The 22,745-nt window shown below is 42.9% G+C and overlaps 1 protein-coding gene across 7 annotated transcripts in view; it reads left to right on the plus strand.

The window, feature by feature from the left end:
- Window positions 1-22,745, plus strand: part of HEG1 (heart development protein with EGF like domains 1) — a 90,008-nt gene that overhangs the window by 16,994 nt on the left and 50,269 nt on the right. For 2 of the 7 annotated variants that reach the window (XM_033210962.1, XM_033210959.1), the window contains exons 2-6: window positions 6,560-6,769; window positions 10,248-10,541; window positions 12,251-12,553; window positions 18,630-18,968; window positions 20,160-20,495. In XM_033210962.1, coding sequence (XP_033066853.1) covers window positions 6,560-6,769; window positions 10,248-10,541; window positions 12,251-12,553; window positions 18,630-18,968; window positions 20,160-20,495 — 1,482 coding nt within the window. Of the gene's footprint in view, window positions 1-6,559; window positions 6,770-9,183; window positions 9,288-10,247; window positions 10,542-12,250; window positions 12,554-12,959; window positions 13,092-18,629; window positions 18,969-20,159; window positions 20,496-22,745 lie in introns of those variants that run through there. The other 5 variants (XM_033210964.1, XM_033210961.1, XM_033210965.1 and 2 more) reach the window with 4 other exon arrangements.

Here is a 22,745-nt window from a genome sequence, read left to right on the forward strand (position 1 = left end):
CAGTACACTCCCTGTATGCTCCTACTCACTCCACTGCTCCGAAACAATGCAAGTTGAAAAGCCCCAAATCACGGGCAGGGAGTGGAGGGTGGCAAGGAGTTGACTCTGTACAGCAGCTGCTAATTAGGAAATCCTATTCTTGGGCTGTGCTAGCATCCCTGATGATGCTGGTTCACAAACAGATGTTTTGGAACATTAAGACGCTACAGAAGTGGAAGTTGTCGATTAGGAGGAAAAAAAAAAAACAGGCAAAGCAAGCAATAAAACTCTCTTGTTAATTTAATCTCCATTCATGGTACAAGGGAAAGTTACAGCCCAGCACAGGGGGCTAAGTACAGAGGGAAGGATGGCATTTTCAGCTCAAAAGATACCTGAGAAATGGGATGTCTCATCTCCAATATGAAGAGGGTTGGTGTGAATGGGGTTTGAATGATCATCTCCGACCATCTGCGAAGCTGGCCTGGGTGAGATGTATAGCACCAGTCTACTGAGCCTCCAGGGTGCCCCCTCCCACCCCATGAATATCTGAGGGGACACAGCCTCTTCTCCTTACTCCTGACTTCATTGGGCACAGACTCTGAAGCTTGAGGAATCCTGTCTCCTTTCCATTTCTCCAGGGTCATTTCTCTTCTCCACCAAGAATAAGAGCAGGTTCTTGGACACCTCACCCCCCCATGTGGCAGGTTTATTCCAAATTACTCTCTATTCAGGGTTTATACAGGTGCTGAATAGGGAGCCATGCCCTCAACAGAATTCATCCACAGCAGCCCTAACTAACTCAGGGCTTCAGAAAGGATCAGTCATTGGACTTCAGTACATATTTTAGCATTTGACCCGTTGTCCCCGCTGAGATGGCGCCGGGAATGGTGTAAAGCACTTGGATGTTCACAAACAAGACCTCCAGTGGCAGTGGGGGTGTTGCCTGCCCCAGCTGTGTGGTTTATTAATCCCTTTCCTAAGGAAAAGTTCGTAGGCAATAAGAGATATAGAGGAGCACCCGGAGTTCAATAGGGGACAGTGGGATATCTTTCATATTGTTTTGTATTGTTTCCCAAGGATCCGTGAGGAAACTCATCAGTCTTTCAGCTATGCCATCAAAAGCGACTCACATGCTTACATTTTGTTTCAGAAATGTCACTGGAACTCCTGCCTACACACTTGGTTAGTAGCAAATTGCATGAGCCAGTGACTTCAAGAGCTTGCTGTGCTGGAGGTGGTCCCAGGTCTCACCCTGTGCGCCCTAAGCTCTCCCTATACCTCCTAGGAGAGGTGTCGTGGAGTGGAATTCAGTGAGGCCCACACTGTTCCTGCAGCCATTTGTCTAGCCTCAGTGCTTTCATCAGAGTGGATTCCTAGCTTCCAAGAGGGCTTGGGAGCCCGGGGCCGCTCTGGTACGGGCTCTGGTCCACTACCTGAAGAAGGATTAGGACACTGAGCTTTGATTGATTAGCAGTGCCTGCCAAGGGCATCTACCCAAATCTGTTTCTTAAAAGTTGACAACCCTAAATCCATTTAATAGCTATGACATATGTAGCATTCACTATGTACCAGGTACTCTTCCTATGCTCTTACATGTCTACATTCCACTGGTTTTCACAACCACCCAGTGAGGGAGATACTGTTAATATCCTTATTTTACAGAAGGCAAGCTGGGGCATGGAGAAATTAAGAATCTCACTTACGATCATAGGGTGTGAAAGAGGTGGAGCCAGAAGTCTAACCTACATGGTCTGACTTGAACCACAGTCTGTGCATTCCCCCACTGCCTCTCTTATTAAGAATTGAATTTCTAGAGACACGGAAAGCAGTAGCTTCTCACCAGTGCAGGCGACTCTGGTGCCCGCTGACTAAGGAGAAGAAGTGGAGGTGTAACCACAGAAGGCAGGTCTTTGGGGCCAGCAGGGGCCAGCAGTGGCTGCACTGGCCAAGGGTGTATCTTGTGTCTGGCTGCTCTGGAGAAGTGGTCATGAGCCACCAGTTATGGCCAGGACTGTTACTGAGAGTAGTTAGGCATCCAGGGGCAGAGCAGCCAAGGCACAAGGAAACTCATCAGTCTTTCAGCTATGCCATCAAAAGACACTCACATGCTTACATTATGTTTCAGAAATGTCACTGGAACTGCTACCTGCACACTTGGTTAGTAGCAAGTTGCATGAGCCAATTTTCTATAAAAGGTCTACAGACTTCACCTACCTTAAGAGGCAGTCTGGGGATCCCAGAAAGCCCATTCCTAAGTGGCTTCTCCAGGTCCGTAGACCTGGGATCCTTTTATCAAGATACCAACCATTTTTGTTCTTTTTCTTAGGAGACACATTTGTCATAGACATATTTTTAATAACATAGAATCATATGATACATACTATTTTATAATTTGTGTTTGCATTTAACAACATAGTGTGAGCATAATACATAAGAAAAACTGTATCAACAATATATATTGGTCAGTCCTTTAAAATGTTGTTGTCTCGTAATTAGGTTAACTAACTTCCTATTGTAGAAATTTAGGTTGTTTCCACTTTTCATTATTATAAACAATTCTGTGATAAACTTCCTTATACCCGAAACTTTGCACACTTCCTAATCATTTCCTTAGAACTAATTTCCAGAAATGGAATTCTTGGGCCAAAATATATGCCTATTTTTAATGCTTTTGCAATGGATTGCTAAATTCCTCACCAAAAGGACTGTGTTAATTGTATTTTTACCAATATCGTATGAAAGTACCTGTAACGACATTAGATATTATTCTTAAATCTTTGCTAATTTGATATGCAAAAATAAACAAGTAATGTAAAAGGTCCTTTCTAGTTTGGGTTTGTACCTTGCTTTTCAACAACGCTTTCATGTATTTATTCTCCACTTATATATTTCCTTTTGTAAATTGCACATTCATGTTCTTTGTCTACGAGGGGTACATCTTAGGGATTTGAAAAAGTTATTTGTGTGTTAAGGACGCTAAACATTTTTATCAGGCACTGCAGACATTTACCCTTGTTTGTCATTCAACTTTTTACAAATATAGCTTTTATTTTTATCAGACTTATACATAGTTTGAAGATCAAATAGATTGTATAAGGCTGTAATAAAACTCTGACTACCCCTATCATCATCATTTTCTGTTCCCCAGAATCAAACATTCTCAACCCTTTTAACTGATTATCTTAGTATTTTTTTCCATATCTCTAACCTGCTTATGTTGCTATCTATTATTGATTTTTTTTTTAATTTTTGGTTTTAGGCAGTATTCATTTTATATCATTCCAAGCTCTACCAATTTGGAAGTGACACATTCTATTTCTATTCTTTTTTTTTTTTTTTTTGAAACAGGGTCTTGCTCTGTCATCCAGGCTGAAGTGCAGTGGCACCATCACAGCTCACTGCAGCCTTGACCTCCTGGGCTCAAGCGATCCTCCCACGCTAGCCTCCCAAGTAGCTGCAACTACAGGCATGTACCACCATGCCTGGTTAATTTTTTTTATTTGGTAGAGACAGAATCTCACTATGTGGCCCAGGCTGGTTTCAAACTCCTGGCCTCAAGTAATCCTCCCACCTCGGCCTCCCAAAGTGCATGAGTCACCATGCCAGGCCTCTATTTCTATTCTTTAGAGAGGTATTTTAAATGTGTTTTTCACAGAACTCAAAGTTACCCTTCTCCTACGCAACATGATTCTAATTATCCCATGCCAGACTTATGAGCTATTGTTATGCAGGATTTGTTCCATCTTGTTTTATTAATTTCACAAATGAGAAATTATTGTTATTATTTCATAAATTCAGTGTTCCTTTAGATTTATTCACACATGTGTTGTTTTCTTTGCTCATTACATTGACTTGCATCTGATATCTTTCATTAAGGATTGTTTTTCTTCTGCTTGAAAGAAATTTGTTATAATTTCCTTTAGTATAAATGGTTGAAAAACTTAATTTTGACTGAACATGTTTTTATTTGATAGTCTGAAGATGTTTCTGAAAGATAGCTTTGCTGAATGTACAATTATAGTTTTCTCTCTCAGCACGTTGAAAATATTTATCCACTGTCTTTTGGCTTCCATTGTCACTGCTGAGAAATCAGCTGTAATTGTCACCTTCTCTAGATGATTTATCATTTTTTTCCCCTCTGGTTGCTTTTAAGACCTAGTCTTAGTCTGTGGTTTTTGTGCAGTTTCGCTATGATAGAGGTATATGTTTCTTTTTCAATTTAGTCTCCTAAGAAGCCGCCTTAAAATGAAGGTTTATAGTTCTCATTAGTTTGGGAAATTTTCCAGCCATTACCTTTTAAAATATTGCCACTTCTATAAGCCCCACACTTTGGGAGGCTGAGGTGGGCAGATCACCTGAGGTCAGGAGTTTGAGACCAGCCTGGCCAACATGGTGAAACCCCATCTCTACTAAAAATACAAAAAAATTAACCAGGTGTATGGCACACCTGTAATCCCAGCTACTCAGGAAGCTGGGGCATGAGAATTGCTTGAACCCAGGAGGTGGAGGCTGCAGTGAGCTGAGATGTACTCCAACCTGGGTGACAAAGTGAGACTCTGTCTCAAATAAAAAATAAAAAAATAAAAATTAAAGAAATATTTTCACTTCTACTTTCTCTGTTTTCTCCTCCTAAACTCCAATCAGTTGTGTGTTGAACTTTCTCACTCTTTTTCTCTCTTAACCTCTTTATCATATTTTTCTGTTTTTAAATCTCATTTTGAGCATTCTGTTATCATTTATTTTCTTACTCTTTTTTTTTTTCTTTCGAGATGGTCTCACTCTGTTGTCCAAGCTGGAGTATAGTGGCACAATCACAGCTCACTGCAACCTTCATCTCCCAGGCTCAAGCGATCCTTCCACCTCAGCCTTCCAAGTATCTGGGACCACGGGTATGCATCACCATACCCAGCTAATTTTGTTTATTATTTGTAGAGACAAGGTCTCACTATGTTGCCCAGGCTGGTCTTGAACTCATGGGCTCAAGTGATCCTCCTGCGTTGGTCTCCCAAAGTGCTAGAATTATAAGCGTGAGCCACCATGCCTAGTGAATTATAATTATTTTCTAATTCTCACTTTGGTCATATCTAATCTGCTGTTGAGTTTTTAAAATTTCAATTACTACTTTTTTTATTTCTAGAATTTCCATCTAGCTTTCTTTCAAATATTTTGGGCTATTATTTATAGTCTCTTTTTTAAACATTTTTTTCTAATGTAGTTTTGTGTACTTCTTTGTCTGGTAATTCTAGTATTTGAAGTCTTTGCTTGTCTAATTTGTTGGCAATTGTTTAACAAGCAAAGACTTCAGATACGAGAGTTACCAGACAAAGAGGTATGGATGTCTTGTTTCCTCATGAATGCCTCATTTTCTCGTGTATTTTGTGATTTTTGACTGTGGTCTCTTATTCCTTAGAATGTTATTAATAAATGATAAAAATTGGTTTGAAGATATGTTTATCTGGAGAGCATTTGTATTTGTGTCTACACAATACAGGTACCTGGAGGCACTATCCATCAGGACTGCCCCTGCTCCATTATTAACAGGATGTGTGTGTATTGGAGATATAATTTACATCAGTGGTCCCCAACCTTTTTGGCACCAGAGACCGGTTTCATGGAAGACAATTTTTCCACAGATAGGGTGGAGTGGGATGGGCTGGGGGTTGGGATGAAACTCTTGCACCTCAGATCATATCAGGCGTTAGATTCTCAGACGGAGCCTGCAACTTAGATCTTTCGGACATGCACAGTTCACAATAAGGGTCTTGCTCGTTTGAGAATCTGATGCCACTGCTTATCTGGCAGGAGGCGGAGCTAAGGTGGCAATGCTCGCCCACCCGCTGCTCACTGCCTCCTTGCAGCCTGGTTCCTAATAACCCATGGACCACTAGCAGTCCATGGCCTGGGTTTGGAGGCCGCTGATTCACATGCCATAAAGTTGACCCTTTGAAAGTATACAATTCAGTGGCTTTTAGTACATTCGCAGGATTCAGGACCACTCGCAAATACATCCTTAGTTTAGACCACAGAGGTAATGTGATATGCGGCACACCCAGACGAGGGCTAGCTTGATGGTCATATATTCTTGGGTGAGATTTATTTCTTCTTTCACTTGAAACCAAGATTGAAGGGCCAGGTTTCTTTGCTGTGCCCTTCTGTGGGGCAGGTTTGTTTCTATTTGCCTTATACCCAAGGCATAGCTGTGTAAAGTCCCAGCTTTACACAGTGGTTTCCTGCTGGATTCCCTCCTTGAGAATCGTGTCTCCCATCTCCTGATTCTCGGCAGCCATCAGAACAGAAATTCAAGGTCACAAATGTTGAACAGGTGTCTCCAGGGCAGCTGCCAGCCTCAGCATTAGCTCATTTCTCTGGATTCCTAGTCATGGTTCATTTTTGGCCTCAGAAGATTGGATTCTTTACTTACTTGCCAGCTCAGCAATGCTTTCAGAAATTTTTTTAAAAATATATTTTGTTCAGCATTTTGAGTTGTTTATAGTGGCAGGGTCATTGAGGATACTGCAGGGCTATTGTCTGCCTTTTAGTTTTGTTTATAGCGTGCATTTTTTCTTTCTTACATCCTTAGTCACCCCTCCAGGAAGAGAGCGCAGGTCAGTGTGGGTCCTGCCCTGTCTGCACGTGGCCGTCCTTTTCCCCTCGGAGACTGCACTGGAGTTCCCTGAGCTGACTGGGCTGTGGGACCTCCACTCCTGGTCCCTGGAGAGGAAGGGAACAAAGCTGCCTCCTCAAAGGCCCCGTCACACTCACCAATGGCTGAGTCTCACCTTGTTTGAAGGTTGTAATGGAGCCAAGTTCATTGCCTTCCCTTTGCTCACAGCTGGCCAGCTTTGGGGCATGGGTTTTGAGTCCCTTCTGCTTCCCCACAATCACTTCTCTCTGGCTTCCTTGGAGAATAATTTCTCATTGTGTACAGTTAACCAAAAGGAGAGAGAAAGCATCCTCAGACCTTTCACCTCCTCCCAGGAGACCAGCTTGCCATTGTAGCTCCCAGAGGTAGAACAAAGGGAGCGTGCCCTGTGGGCCACTGCTGTCTGTAACCCCAGGCTCTCAAGTTGAACTTGGAGGCCTTGTGGCTACCCCTGGAAACGCCCTTCCACATCCCATTTCTAGCTGCATGTGGGTCTTGCCTGTCTGGAACTGGGCCCCAGAGGAGCTCAGATGCATGGCAACTTCCCTCCCACTCCAGGAAGCCTCTGTTAATTATCACCCACAGGAAACAGAACAAGAGGCATAAAAACAGTAACTCTCAAAGGATTTGGGGAGGAAGTGATTCTCTCAGGAAAGTTTGTCAGAATGTCTTCTGGAAGTTTTTTGCAATCATCACCCCCTAACCCCAAGTAAGTGAGCCACTGCTTCTAGAAGGAGTGAATCAGAGTGGAGAAATGTTCAGAACCATCGATCTAGAACTGCACTGGCAAGTGATGCAGCCACCAGCCACGTGTGGCTATGGAACTCGAGATGTGGTTCCCAAAACATTCACTGAATTTTAAACGTTTAATACCAAAAAAAGAATATAAAATATCTCAGTATTTTTATATCAATTACACATTGAAGGGATAGTATTTTGGATATGCTGAGTGAAATAAAATATTAATATTGAAATTAATTTCACGTTTTTTAATTTTAAAAATGCAGCTACTAGAAAATTTAAAGTGTACACTTGTAGATTGTGTTTGTGACTCAGTATCGTTTAGGCAGCACTGATCTGAGAGATAACTTGTTCTGTGCCTGTGTGTGCGTGTGTGTGTGTATGTGTATGTGTGCATGTGTGTGTGTGTGTGTGTGTGTGTGAGGGGTATATGTGGGTGTATGTGTGTGTGTGTGTATGTATGTGTGTGTGTGTATGTGTATGTGCATGTGTATGTGTGCATGTGTATGTGTGCATGTGTATGTGTGTGTGTGTGTGCACGTGCGTGTGTGTGTGTGTATGTGTGTGTGTGTGTGTGAGGGGTATATGTGGGTGTGTGTATGTATGTGTGTGTGTGTGTGTGTGTATGTGTGCATGTGTGTGTGTGTGGGGGGGTATATGTGGGTGTGTGTGTATGTATGTATGTGTGTGTGTATGTGTGCATGTGTATGTGTGTGTGTGTGTGTGTGAGGGGTATATGTGGGTGTATGTGTGTGTGTATGTGTGTGTGTGTGTGTATGTGTGCATGTGTGTGTGTGTGTGTGTGTGTGAGAGGGGTATATGTGGGTGTATGTGTGTGTGTATGTATGTGTGTGTGTATGTGTATGTGTGCATGTGTGTGTGTGTGTGTGTGTGTGAGGGGTATATGTGGGTGTGTGTATGTATGTATGTATGTGTGTGTGTGTGTATGTGTGCATGTGTATGTGTGTGTGTGTGTGTGTGTGAGGGGTATATGTGGGTGTATGTGTGTGTATGTATGTATGTATGTGTGTGTGTGTGGTATTTAGATACAAACTGTAGGTTCTGCCTGCAGCTTCTGCTTGTCCGATGGTTTGCCATTTTTGTTTGATTCATATAAGTAGAAGTGATTCCATTCATCCCCACAGAGGTTTCTCACCAGTGCCCACAGTCCCCATTCCCAAGCAGAAAGAGAAATACCATTTCCAAGTGGGGAAAATTAAATGTTGTTTCAGGGAGTCACGTAATCAGCGACAACGTCACGTGGCCCTGTCCTCACCCTTTCTCAGTGTCCCTCAATTGGCACCCATATTTGATATTGGATTCCATATTGTTTTGGATGTATGGGGAAAGGACAATGTTCTCAGAATCCTGTTTGGTTTTGGTGCTATTTTTTAGGGGCCCAGCACCCAGCAGTGGCCCAGCTTTGGCTTCTGAGCAGTGGCCAGGCTGGGTGCAGACTCTTCCAGAGTAACAGGGCAGCTTTCTTGCACTGGACTTGGGCATCCCACACACCTGCTCTGACCCTGAACCTCCTGCCTTGACAAATGGCATTTGATGCTACACATGACTTACTCTTGCCCAATTTAACCCCCAACTTTAACTTTATCCTTAGAACATTTTTAACTAATACCCTCTTTGCCACCATCTTGGGCGTTATGGAAGTTAACTATCATTTAAATGTATTTTCTGACTAATATAAATACATTCCTAATATACAGGCTTCAAGTAACAATCCATACTCAAGAGCATTATTTCCTCAGCACTCCCAGCTGGAAACCATACTCTTCTCCACCATTTTCCCTTCCAGCTGAGCACAGCTGGCGGGCGAGAGGCCTGGGTTTGGAGCAGGCTGCCTGGCCCTCCTGCTTTTTGACTGTGCGACTTGGGCAAGATGCATGACCCTCCCCCGCTGAAGGAGTTTTAGGTTTGTTCTTTCTTTTCCTTTTTCTATTGTAAACAATGCTGTAATGAACATCTATGCAGCTAAATCTTTGTCCACATTCTTGAGTATCTCCTTCAGATAAATTCAATTTGGAATCATTGCCTCAAACCCATTCATATCACACAAGTTTTAGTAATATTGCCAGAGTCTTCATGTTTTATCAGAATTGTGCATTACACCTCCCACCTGCAAGAGTAGGTGTCAGGGTCAAGGGCTGCCAGCTTATATAATAGCTTCCTACCACCACAGGAGGCAGAGTTAGCAACTTTGGCAAATATGAGATGCTTCTTGCCTTATGCTTACACCCAATCTTCCTCCTCCAGTGCCCTCTCTGACCTGCACAGGTGCCAGAGGTTCAGTTGCTCTTCCATGAGCCCCATGCTGATCTCTTTCTATCAATAAATTTTTATCATTTATTCTATGCACAGTGAAATTTAATCCTGTATTGTATTGTTGCTTCATAATTCCTTCCTCTGGATTATAAGAATAATGAATATGGGGAAAAAAGAAAGGTGAAATTATTATTTTTTTTTTTTTTGAGATTGAGTTTCACTCTTGTTGCCTAGGCTGGAGTGCAATGGCACATTCTTGGCTCACCGCAACCTCCACCTCTCGGGTTCAAGTGATTCTTCTGCCTCAGCCTCCCTAGTAGGTGGGATTACAGGTGCCTGCCATCACGACTGGCTAATTTTTTTGTATTTTTAGTAGAGACAGGGTTTCACCATGTTGGCCAGGCTGGTCTTGAACTCCTGACTTCAGGTGATCCTCCCGCCTCAGCCTCCCAAAGTGCTGGGATTACAGGCGTGAGCCACCGCACCTGGCCAAAATTCTTTTATTTGCATTCCCTCTCTACTGATGTATCTCATAGTGTCTTTTCTGAAGATTTACTTTTCTTTTCAGAAGCCAGCAAGTTCTCCCTGATGCATCCTCTTCTTCTTTCAGATGCTGCCTGGAAACACTGGCCAGAAAGTAACACTGAGTCCCACATAGAAAACATCACCTTCTATCAGAATCAAGAGGACTTTTCAACAGTGTCTTCCAAAGAGGGCATGATGGTTCAGACCTCCGGGAAGAGCTATGCTGCTTCGGATGCTCCAGAAAACCTCACTCTACTTGCTGAAACAGCAGATGCTAGAGGAAGGAATGACTCTTCAAGTAGAACAAACTTCACCAATTTGTCCGTTGGGTACTCGCTAGAGATAGAAACAGCTCTGACTTCCCAGAGTAGCACCTTAGGTGAGCTTGTGCTGATGATGCACGTTTCATGCATGCGTGTCCAGTCCTGGAAAACAAAGTTTCTGCCATTCCCCACAACCCCCATTCTGAGCCATTGTGCCCTTCCAAGGTACCTAGGCTGGGGTGGGTCAGACCTGTGACTTAGGCCTCATTTGTATTACGCTTGTCAATACAGACCAGACAAGGATGCAGATTTGCTGAGCAGCCTCTCTGGTCCTGTGGTATCTGTGATCCACGGCCAGTGGAATCCAAACTTCATGCCTTTTCCAGGGAGCCTGACACACCCAAGGGTCTCAGAGACAGTATATTTTGTGGGATGCATAGCTGGGACAGGCTTGGGTTTGGTTTGTGTTGATGTGGCCCAAACGGTTATTCTTGCTCTGGTGTGCACAGCCTGGTGGTTTGCTATTTTTAGCAAAGAATGTCAAGAAGGTGCTGGGGCTCAGTGGGTAAGATTTCATCGAGGAAGAGAAGACTAAGAAAAACTGGCATTAATCAGGGACCTACTACATACCACCGTGTCTGTTCTCTCAATCCTTCCAGCAAGCCCATTAGATCATGTTATTCTCCTTTTAGGCATTTGGAAACTGAAACTCAGAGAAGTTAGTTGACCCAATACGTGTAGGTCAAACAGTTAACAGGTTTCCAAACTGGGATTAGAGCTTATGTGTGTGTATCTGAGCAAGGTGGCGGGGGTGCTGAGGTGTGGAATGCCTGGACAACGAGAGTGAAGTGCAGAGGAGAGAAAGACAGATGTGGCCTGTCTGTAGGGTGGCAAGGCCAGCAGCCTCCCTTGGGAAGGGTATCAGTTGCCCACAGAGGAGAGGAGGAGCAGGTGGGACCATTGTGTGGACGGGGTTAGGGACAATCACAGAGGACTTTAGAAACCTGGCACTTTAGATTTGGTGTGGTAGGAAGAGTCAGTGAAGGTTTCTGAGCAAGTAAGTGACATAGCTAAAGTGAATTTGAGGAGGATTCGCCAGGCAGGCAGGTATAGGATGTCTAGCATGGGAGTGGGAGGATGGAGGGAACCTGGAGTCAAAGGGACCACCCAGGCAGACAGAGAAATTCAGACATCAGGTGCTGCAATGTGGCCTCGTGGCCACAGGGATGAAGAGGAGGGCATTGGTAGAGACGTCACCAAGGAAAAGTGAGAGGATCTGTTGATGGCCTGAAAGTAAAGGATGAAGCCGTCCGGGATGATTCCATGGTTTCAGGTCCTAGTGGCAGGAGATCTGGTTGGGAGGGACTCGATTCTGTAAAGATGCATACGAAAGGCTTTTGTATTCATAAATGATTCCTACAGAGCTTAGAAACTCTGCACATGATATTCCCTGGTCTTCTTGGTCACCTAGATATTGGGAATTTTGTTTATATTGCATTCAGGTAAATTCTGGGACCAATTTGGTGGAGTGTGGTTGCTGGGTCCTGATGATCAGAACCCTGATCTCCGATTCCATACTTACCTCCAGTGAGCCCCTTTTATGAGAATTTTACCACAATATACAGAATCTTTGTGAGATCTAATAACAGTCTCTGGCTTGGTTTGTGGTCTCTTTCAGGAGTTTATTTTTTGTAGAATGAATTATTCTCCTAATTTCTTCTCATGTGTGTATATTTTGTAGATGTCAGAACTAAGCCCCCTAAAAGCATATTAAGACATTTTGAAGTCTGCTGGTGGAATTCTAATTGTTGCTGTCTGTTTTCAGCCTCGGAAAGTCTTCACCTGCCATCCAGCAGTTCAGAGTTCGATGAAAGAATTGCCCCTTTTCAAACAAAGAGTGGAACAACCTCGGAGATGGGAACAGAGAGGTTGATGGGGCTGTCAGAAGAAGTGACTGTACACAGCCAAGGAGCCACCACTTCGGCTTGGAGCCCATCCTCTCTTCCTGCTTTGGAGATGGGAGAGCTGACCATGCCCTCTAGGAAGAGAAATTCCTCAGGACCAGATCTGTCCTGGCTGCATTTCTACAGGACAGCAGCTTCCTCTCCTCTCTTAGACCATTCCTCATGTGAGTGCCACATACCCAGCTTAACCCTCGGAAGTCACCCAAAGTAGACATAAATCAATGTGCATAGCCAGCTGGTTACATACTCATAATAGGGAGTAAGGGGAAAAGACATCAAGCCAAAATGCTCTTCCTCTAATGCCAGGTGCTTGGGGTGGAAGTAGGTACAACCTACCCAGTTTATCTCAGTATTGAGGCCCATGTTTAACATAGTTTTTCTTTTTTTGTCGCCCAGGCTGGAGTACAGTGACGCGATCTCAGCTCACTGCAACCTCTGCCTCCCAGGTTCAAGTGATTCTCCTGCCTCAGTCTCCTGAGTAGCTGAGATTACAGGCGCCCATCCGCATGCCCGGCTAATTTTTGTATTTTTAGTAGAGATGAGGTTTCAGCGTGTTGGCCAGGCTGGTCTTGAACTCCTGACCTCAGGGAATCCCCCCCACCTCGGCCTCCCAAAGTGCTGGGATGACAGCCGGGAGCCACCGCACCCAGCTATTGGTGTCTATTCTCAAACAAGAGATCTTACCTTGGGGTGCATGAAATGGTGAGCATTGTGCCATTTGATTAGGAGTGAGATTTTATTTCTTCATTATTGCAAAAATGTTTCCTTTGGTGGTAAAGAAAACATGAGTGTACATTTTTCTAGGTGCCATTTTGAAAAAAAAAAAACAGATGTAACGCAGGAGTTTGCAAGGTGTGGTATTAGTAACTACAGCTGTGGAGTGCTCGCCTCTCTCTCTGCTGTTCCAATTACTACTCATCAGTTAAGTCTCAGCTCAGGGATTCCCAAGCCTTTCTTCAACCATCTGGTCCTCTGTGCTGTACACCTTGTCATAGCAGGTCATCTAATGCCTCTCTGCCCAGAGAGACTGTAATCCTCTTGAGGACATGGGCTGTGTCGGTTACTTCTTTTAGATTCCCCCTCGCCCCAGAACAAGGTGTAGCCGATAAGGCATAGGGATTAGCATGTGCCCAGGTACCCTCACAGGGCACATCATGCCGTGGGCCAAAGAGAATACTGGAAGCTCTGACCATCTTTTTTCTTCTCTGAGGTTTTATTCAGTGTTTGTGTGTGCTGCTTGTATTTTCATCCTCTACCATAGGGAGCAGGACAGAGAGGGTTGGAAATATTCTTGGAAAATAGAGGTTAGGTTGCCTCCGAAATTGCCATTGCAAAATTTTTATAGGTCAGAGGTTTTTAGAAGTACCTTGCGAGACTAGGAGTTTGGGTTTGTGTCATCAAAGCCAAAACTAAACCCAGAAGTCCCTTCTGGAGTGCCTGTTTAAAGCAGCCAATTCCTCTTCCACATACCCTGTACACAGTTTCCTGCTGACTGGATTTGGATGTAATTTATGATTCATGTTTTTAGAAGATTGCTTTTTAAGATTATTCATAAACATTGGTTGGATTGGATAAAAGCTGCAATTCTTCCAACCTCAAAATTCTGTGGTTCAGTGATTTACAACTTTACTAAACGGTAGAAAGGAAGCATTTTCTAGGAAGCTATGCTTTGATTCTGATCAGGATCATTTAATATTTATAATTTAAATTCAACCTACTTTGGTGGTATATTTGAAAAATCAGCCTATGTTTCCAACTTTACTGGACTTGACTCTATGACTTTATATTCACCTATATATTTTTTTCACCTATGTTTTTCAACACTAAAAAATATAGTTGTTCCTGAAATTCTTTTACTATCCATCCTTTTAAAAGCTTATACTTTTAACTGCTGGTGAGTTTCATCATATCTTTCATATCTCTTGAGTCTTTTACTGAGCATTTCTCTTCCTTTTTAGTGAACTGTGTGTTCAGTTTGAGGTAGAGTCCCACCACCCTTTTAGATATTAGAGATGGTTCTGGGTGCTGTTAAATGGGGTTCTCACCAGGCATCCAAGTATGTCTGAATCCATCCTGCCAACCTCCCCTCCTCCCTGTGGGGATGCAGAGGGTACATGCACAAGGATCTGAAGTTACATGGGAAACAAAGTTCTGCTTTGTTTTTAAAGCTGGGCTGGCATCTGCTAACCCACTAACCAGAGTCTTCCCCTTGAATCTAATTGTTGAGACATTACTGTCCCTTTCTGACTACACGATACAGGAGCTCTAGGCTCTCAGGCAAGAGTGCTGAGAGAGAGCCAGCAGGACCTGCCAGGCAGACCTGGAGTCGACTCAGCCTGGTTGGCCAGCTCTGGAAAAACAAAAGCAAAGGGGGAATGCAGCGGGGCTTGTGAACACTTGGCCACTCCACCCAGTAGGAAATATGACCCTGTGAAAAGTCTGGCACTTGCACCAGTCTGATGAGTGATGCTTCTCACTAGGTGAACACAAGGAAGATAGCTAGGAGCCTGGCACGGAGAGGAGGGGGCTCCTTATTTGGAACATGAAGGGATTTGAGCAGATGATCTGAAAGATTCTTTCTAGTTTCAGCATCTGTGATTCCACGTGTATCCAGCCTTTGTATTCTGTGCCTCGTTTCACTCTTCACTCACCTACACAGAAACACGCATGCAACATAACCTTTTCCGAGGCTGGGATAGCCAGGAGTTACCTGCTTCCAAAACCAAATTGTATGCTTTACAGTGTTAAAGCAAGTATAGGCCTAGGGAATGGAATCAAATTTTTAAAAAGAGATCAGAAACCATTGGAAGTTGTTTTTCTTGCTGCTTTACATCTTTTGCTGCTTTATATCTTTCTATACATTCCATAATTTTTAATAATGACCATTGTATTATTTGATCATCGGAGGGAAAAGCAAACAAAGCAACAAATGGGAAAAAAGCTCCCTTTTGAAGGTGGAAAGAGATATGTGTATGTTGAATTGTGTGAGAGTGGCTACAATTGAGCACTAAATTTAGTACTGAGCTTCCTGGAAACCAGGGCACAAAGGGAAACCGGGTGGGGCATGCGATTGTTTTCAGATAAAGTAAGCATACAATTTCATCCATAGGCATAAGTGTTTGGGGGCAGTACATTTTAAGAGGACTGTTTACATAAGAAACGTTGAAAATCATAATGCAAAATGCCTTCAATTGCTGTTTGTGGAAATTGTGCTAATGTTCTTTAAAAGGTGATATTTTATATAGATTCTCAATAGGAACTGAGGGTATAATAATGGATCTCAACTTATGAAAGTATTTCTGTGGGTAGCTAAGCTACTGTGGTCCAGGTAAATTGCTTTGTGGTGATTTCACTTTGTAAAGAAAGAGAGCATAAATAACTCTGAAGATTGTAGATTTGGCGTATCTTTCTCAAATATCAGCTGCTTCAGCTGCACTTTTGGCAAATTCCGGATTGCAGTCAGGTCAAGATTGAGCATTCTGACGTGTTCCTGAGGTTCCAGTGTTTTGTGCTGTGATTGAAGAGAGACCCATGTACCTTTAGCAGACGAGCAGGCATTCTTGCAACTTCCCATTAAAAAGATCAGGAATTTGGCTTGTTTCTGCTCCCAGATGGATGGTCTTTCCATCTTTGAATGGCTGCTTTAGGGGTAGAAATGAGCAAGAAGGGCAATTATTAAATAACCAAGAATCTAGCCTGTTGATTAGAAATGTGGTACATTCCCCCCTAGATTTATTTAACAGGTGCTCATTTAGTAATATAAGTGGTGTTTGTAGATTAGTTTGACCAAACATTTTCTCTTTTTACAAAGAGTCACCAACTCTGTCAAAGTATTCACATATATTTCATAGCTTTCCCGTGAGGACTAAATGAGATTTGTATATAATGTACTTAGCCCAATTCCTTGCAAGTCATAATTGGTCAGTGAATGGTAGTTTTTGATAATGATGATAATGATGAGATAATGAGATAAAGAAGCAATGTTCTGCAGAGCTCTCAGAGTCAGGGAAAAACAGAGCCATTTTCCTTTCCTGACTTTCAGCATTTGTGACTTTTATAATTATATTTCATTTCCATTGATTTGCTAAATCCACTAGAGGTGGACAGGCCTGGGTTTTTCAGGCTGAATTCAGTATCACCATTGGAGTTTTTTGTTTGTTTGTTTGTTTTGGTTTGTTTGTTTGTTTGAGACCAAGTCTCTCTCTGTCGCTCAGGCTGGAGTGTAGTGGCACAATCTCAGCCCACTGCAACCTCCACCTCCCGGGTTCAAGCAATTCTCCTGCCTCAACCTCCTGAGTAGCTGGGATTACAGGCACCCACCACCACAGCCAGCTAATTTTTGTATTTTTAGTAGAGATGGTGTTTCACCATATTGGCCAGGCTGGTCTCAAACACCTGTCCTCAGGTGATCCACCCGCCTCAACCTCCCAAAGTGCTGGGATTACAGGCATGAGCCACTGCACCAGGCCGATCACTGGATTTTGATGGGAATGTTGAATGGATGAAATTCATGCAGTTTCCTGGGAATAAAAGGTGTTTCGAAAGAAACTCCAGAAAGCTGATGAGGCTGTAATTTGGTGGATATAAATGATGAGTCTAGTGAAGTTAGGGCTGAGAAGCCATGTGGTTGAATGAGGATTTGGGGCATGTCTATTATGCTTTCTTTTCTTTTTTTCTTTTTCTTTTTTTAAATACTGAAGTATGTTTTGTTTCGTTGGTTTGGTTTGGTTTATGTTTTTAAGTAGAGGTGGATTTTGGTGGTCTGGGACTCTATTTTTGTGTCCAGGTCTTTCTGTTTCTTGTTTCCATTACTAGTTGTATAGATTGCCTGCATCTTCATTTTGTCTCCATTAAGGTGGGGTGACCAGAGCTGCCGGCTGTGTTCTAGATATAGCTAGTTTTATGGTTTTGCACAAGAGTGAGAGGAACCTTTTTGTTTCCCATGCTTGCTCGCTCTCTTTCTCTCTCTCTCTCTCTTGCTGTAGTGATATTTAAAATTTATTTGTGGTTGTAGTCACAACTACACATAGGACTGGTCTTCAAGGAATTGTTTGTAATGACAACTTCCTTTTTCTCTTTTCTAGGCCATAATTAACAGCTCAAAGCCTTTTATTATATAGGTGTAGAGTACTTTTTATTATTTTTAGCCTAAAAAGAAGAAAGACACTCTCTTTTTGTGCCTTTAGTCTTACCCACCATGTTTCTTTCCATTCCCTAAGCTTTCCTGCAGTTTATTCCCGTTTGGAGTGAAGATTTTAATAGCCTTTCTGGAGGTCAGTTCTCAGGGCATCCTTTAGAAAGTTATTTATGGAAGGGAGCCACCTGTACTTATGTGGAGCAGACTACGCCTTTTGACCAGTAGTGTCTGATTCACTCCTTGAGGTTCTTGACAGTTTCCCCGTGGCTGCCATCCATCAACGAGAGAAACTGCTCGTGGAGTCCTTGATCTCCGAGGGGCCCATTGGAGTAGTATGAAGATTTGAGAACTGGTCTCTAAAGCTTAATGGGGCGAAGTATGATAATGAAGCCTGTTTGCTTTTGGGTGGAATTAAATTTGTGGGGTAATAATAAGTATTTCCTGCTGATTAGAAATTCTGTTATTTAACAAATGCAGTTTGGTGAATAGTCTTTCAAAGCATAAGGCTTAGGGTGGCCATGAGGTGGGGAATAACAAAGAACCGTTGATGGTGACAAGGCTGGGAATTACTGCTCTAGGCCATGAGCGTTCCAGCTGTGTTCTGCAAAACCCTAGGCCTCCTTAGTGGTGACCTGGGGTGGGCCACCTTGCAGCAGCTTCACTTTTATTCATTTTATGTATGAGATTTTAATCAATAACAGCATTTGAACAAAAGCATTACATTGCCAAAACAAAGCAGAGCAAAATAACAAAAAACCTTATCACAGTGGCCAGTCCTGTTTAAGCTGTAATGTAAAATTCAGCAGACATTTTCATCTTCCTTTTTAAAAAACAAATAATGCAAATAACATATAAGCTTCTCATTGTGCCTGGTGAGGGATCTCGGTGTTCTCCACCTTCCTCTGTGAGAATTAGAACCAGTAAGGGGAGAGTGCGGGCCTGTGTCCTGGTCGCATGTGTGTGTATAGATATGTTTGTATCTATATTAGGTCCATGGTATTTAGATGTATCCACCAAAATGTAAGAAACATCATTTGTATCTCTAATATAGTGATTTTCTTACACTCCTGAGTAATTTTGAAGCATATCTTTTTCCGTTGTAGCTTCTGAAGGTACAGAGAAGCTTAACAGCTCCACTGGCCTCCAGAGCTCCTCAGTCCGTCAGACAAAGACAATGCACGTTGCCACAGTGTTCACTGATGGTGGCCCGAGAACACTCCGATCTTTGACGGTCAGTCTGGGACCTGTGAGCAAGACGGAAGGCTTCCCCAAGGACTCCAAAATTGCCACGACTTCAGCTTCAGTCCATCTTTCACCCTCTGCAGTGGAATCGAGAAGAAACAGTAGAGTAACTGGGAATCCAGGGGATGGGGAATCCATTGAACCATCTACAGAAAATGAATTTGGACTTACATCTTTGCATTGGCAAAATGATTCCCCAAGTAAGTATTCCATCTTTACTTGATCTATTAGGGACGTTTGTAAATTGTTGAATTTTCTTAGGGGATCTCTTCAAGACCATTTGTAATCTCCAGAGAAAAGTATGCTTTTTAATGGCACTATTGCATTTTCATGGTCACTCTTATGAGAACATTGTGAAGTTAGTCAGACAGGTGTCATTCCTCCTGCTTTCTTATAGATGAGAAAACTATGGCTCTGAGGGTTTAAGTAATGGGTGCCTGGCCATTTAGCTCACTCAGTAGAGTTGAGACCTTAGCCTCAGGGTTCTCAGTTCCATCTTCTTTTCGCTCTACAGCATGATCTTCAAGCTGAGAGCTGGCCTGCTCTTTATGTTTTATTTTGTTTTGAAGACAATGTCTGGCTCTGTCACCCAGGCTAGAGTGCAGTGGCATGATCACAGCGCACTGCAGCCTCAACCTCCCCAGGCTCAGGTGATCTCTCACCTCAGCCTCCAGAGTAGCTAGGACTACAGGTGCATGCCACTCCACCCAGCTAATTTTTCTGTTTTTTGTAGAGATGGGGTCTTACAATGTTGCCCAGGCTGGCCTTGGGCTCTGGCCCTAAGCAATCCTCCCGCCTTGCCCTCCCAAAGTGATGGGATTACAGGCATGAGCCACTGTGCCCAGCCTGGCCCACTCTTTAAACTAGCTTCAGTTATTTTGTGTACACATTGTCTTTCCACATAAATGTGCAGATGTAAATATTGTTCCCAAATTCATGGTTTAGCTTAATCCTTATAATTGATTTTTGTTTTTGCTATACTTTGGTATTAGAATAACCTTTAATAAGAGAACTGCTTTAGGAAAGTGCTCTGACTGTGCGCTATATTTATGTGCATTGTATTTGTTGTATGTAACCACACACTCACTCTCTGGAACACTTTTTATGGGAAAGAGAATGAAACACTCAAGCCTATAAGTTACTCTGCTACTTGCACATGCTGTTTCAAAGGTCCCCTATTCAGCAAGTTATATTTTTTTGTATTGCTATCTTGCTGCCACCCCAGAGTTTTAAAATAATTATTTAGAATATGATAGTGCATAATACATTTAATAAACACCATGCCAGGTTCCTTGGCAAAGAATCTTTCCCTAGAGAGGTCTCACTTCTTAGTTGCCAAGGGATCTCTTTCATATCTATGTAATGGCCTTTTTTCCTATGATACCTTACAGCCTTTGGAGAACATCAGCTTGCCAGCAGCTCTGAGGTGCAAAATGGAAGTCCCATGTCTCAGACCGAGACTGTGTCTAGGTCAGTCGCACCCACAAGAGGTAGAGTGAGCACTGAACACTGGCTCTTGACCAACGGCACAACATCTGCAGATGTGACAGGAAGCTCTGCTTCATACCCTGAAGGTGTGAATGCATCCGTGTTGACCCAGATCTCAGACTCTACTGTACAGTCTGGAGGAAGTCACACAGCGTTGGGAGATAGGAATTATTCAGAGTCTTCATCTACATCTTCCTCGGAAAGCTTGAATTCATCAGCACCACGTGGAGAACGTTCGAGTGAGTTTTTCGTTTGCGTGCAGCTCCGCCCCATGGAGGAGAGAGGGACTCACGATGCTTATGAAATCTGTGGCATATTAAAACCATGCATGAGGGCCGGGGTGGCGGCTCGCGCCTGTAATCCCAGCACTTTGGGAGGTCGAGGCGGGTGGATCACCTGAGGTCAGGAGTTCGAGACCAGACTGACCAACTTGATGAAACCCCGTCTCTACTAACAATACAAAAAATTAGCCAGGTGTGGTGGTGGGCATCTGTAATCCCAGCTACTTGGGAGGCTGAGGCAGGAGAATTGTTTGAACCCAGGAGGTGGAGGTCGCAGTGAGCTGAGATCACACCACTGCACTCCAGCCTGGGCAATCAAAGTGAAACTCTCCCATAAAAAAAAAAAAAAAAAAATGAGTGAATGAAATAACTCCTCAGGCCGCTCCACCTTCCTTCCTTATTTCCAGGCCCTTATTCTGGCTGGTTGATACAGATACACCTATATATCCCCCAGTTTTTTCTGGTACATCTCTGAGAAGCTATTCTTGCCACTTCCTCTTCCCACACACAGCTCAGGGACTTCTCTGTCCACATCCTCTCATTCCCTGTGGCCAACCCATAACTCTATACCTGCCTCAGTCACAGAGCTTCTGGAAGGTGAAAATCTCACCTTCTCGTTAGTAGTGGTCGACACATTCATTCAAATAAATTCTCTGTTTTTAAAAAAACAGCTTTATTGAGGTATTTCACATTCCATAGTATTTGCCCATTTAAAGTACACAATTCAGTGATTTTTAGTGTAGTCACAAAGTTGTGCAACATCACCACTGTCTAATTCTGGAACATTTCCATCACCCCACAAAGAAACTCCAAACTCATCAGCAGTCACCTCCCATTCTCCCCTCTTCCAGTCCCTGGCAATCACTCCTGTGTTTTCTATCTCTGTAGATTTGTCCATTCAAGACATTTCCTATAAATGAAATTGTACAATATGTGGTCCTTTGTGTCTTTCCCTTAGTGTCATGTTTTCAAGGTTCATCCATGTTGTATCACAACTTCGTTCCTTTTCGTGGCTTACTAATATGCCATGGCAGGGATATGCCACACTTCGTTTATCAGTTGTCATCAATTGATGGGTGTTTGGGTTGTTCCCACCTTTTGGCTATGATGAGTAATGCTGTGGTGAACATTCGGGTGCAAGTGTGTATGTGGTCGTAAATTTTCAATTCTTTAGGAATGGCCGGTTATGTGGCTGTGGCTGTTCTATTTTTAACCTTCTGAGGAACTGCTGAACTCTTTTCCAAAGTGGCTGCATCATTTTATTTTCCCACCAGCAGTGTACAAGTGTTCTAATGTTGCTACATCTTCACCGACACTTGTAATTATCCATCTTTTCTGATTATAGCCATCTGAGTGGGGGTGAAGGCATCTCATTGTGGTTTTGACTTGTATTTCCCAGTTGACTAATAATGCTGAGCATCTTTTCATGTGCTTCTTGGCCACTTGTATGTCTTCTTTGAATATGTCTATTCCAATCTTTTGACTATTAAAATTGGGTTATTTGACTTTTTATTATTAAATTGTGAGAGTTCTTTGTGGCTGGCTATGGTGGCTCACACCTGTAATTCCAGCAGTTTGGCAGGCAGCAGCAGGCGAATCACTTGAGGTCAGAAGTTCAAGACCAGCCTGGCCAACATGGCAAAACCCTGTCTCTACTAAAAATACAGAAATTAGCCAGACACAGTGGCACGTGCCTATAATCCCAGCTACTCCAGAGGCTGAGGCAGGAGAATTGCTTGAACCTGTGAGGCGGAGGTTGCAGTGAGCTGAGATCGTGCCACTGCACTCTAGCCTGGGTGACAGAGACACCCTGTCTCAAAAAAAAAAAGTTCTTTGCATATTCTGGATACAGTCCTTTATCAAATATATAATTTGCAGACATTTCTCCTGTGGGTTGTCTTTTCTCTTTCTTGAAGGAATCATTTGTAGCACAAAAGTTTTTAAATTTCAAGAAGTCCAATTTGTCAATTTGAGAAAATTTTTCTTTTGATGTTTCTTTTTGATAATGCTTTGGGATAATTTTTTAAAACAATTCTCAGAAGTCTTTTATCAATGTAAAGTATATTCTGACTAAAGCAAAAATGTATTAGTTTATCATTTAATCTTTGAATAGGTTTAAATTTTTACTTCCCAAGTCACTAGTAATAGCTTCATTTCCCCCATATGAGAATCCTAATTGATGAGGAAGATTAGCATTTATTAATACTC

This window comes from Trachypithecus francoisi, unplaced genomic scaffold, assembly GCF_009764315.1.
Source record: "Trachypithecus francoisi isolate TF-2019V2 unplaced genomic scaffold, Tfra_2.0 Lachesis_group0, whole genome shotgun sequence".
NCBI classification, from domain to species: domain Eukaryota; kingdom Metazoa; phylum Chordata; class Mammalia; order Primates; family Cercopithecidae; genus Trachypithecus; species Trachypithecus francoisi.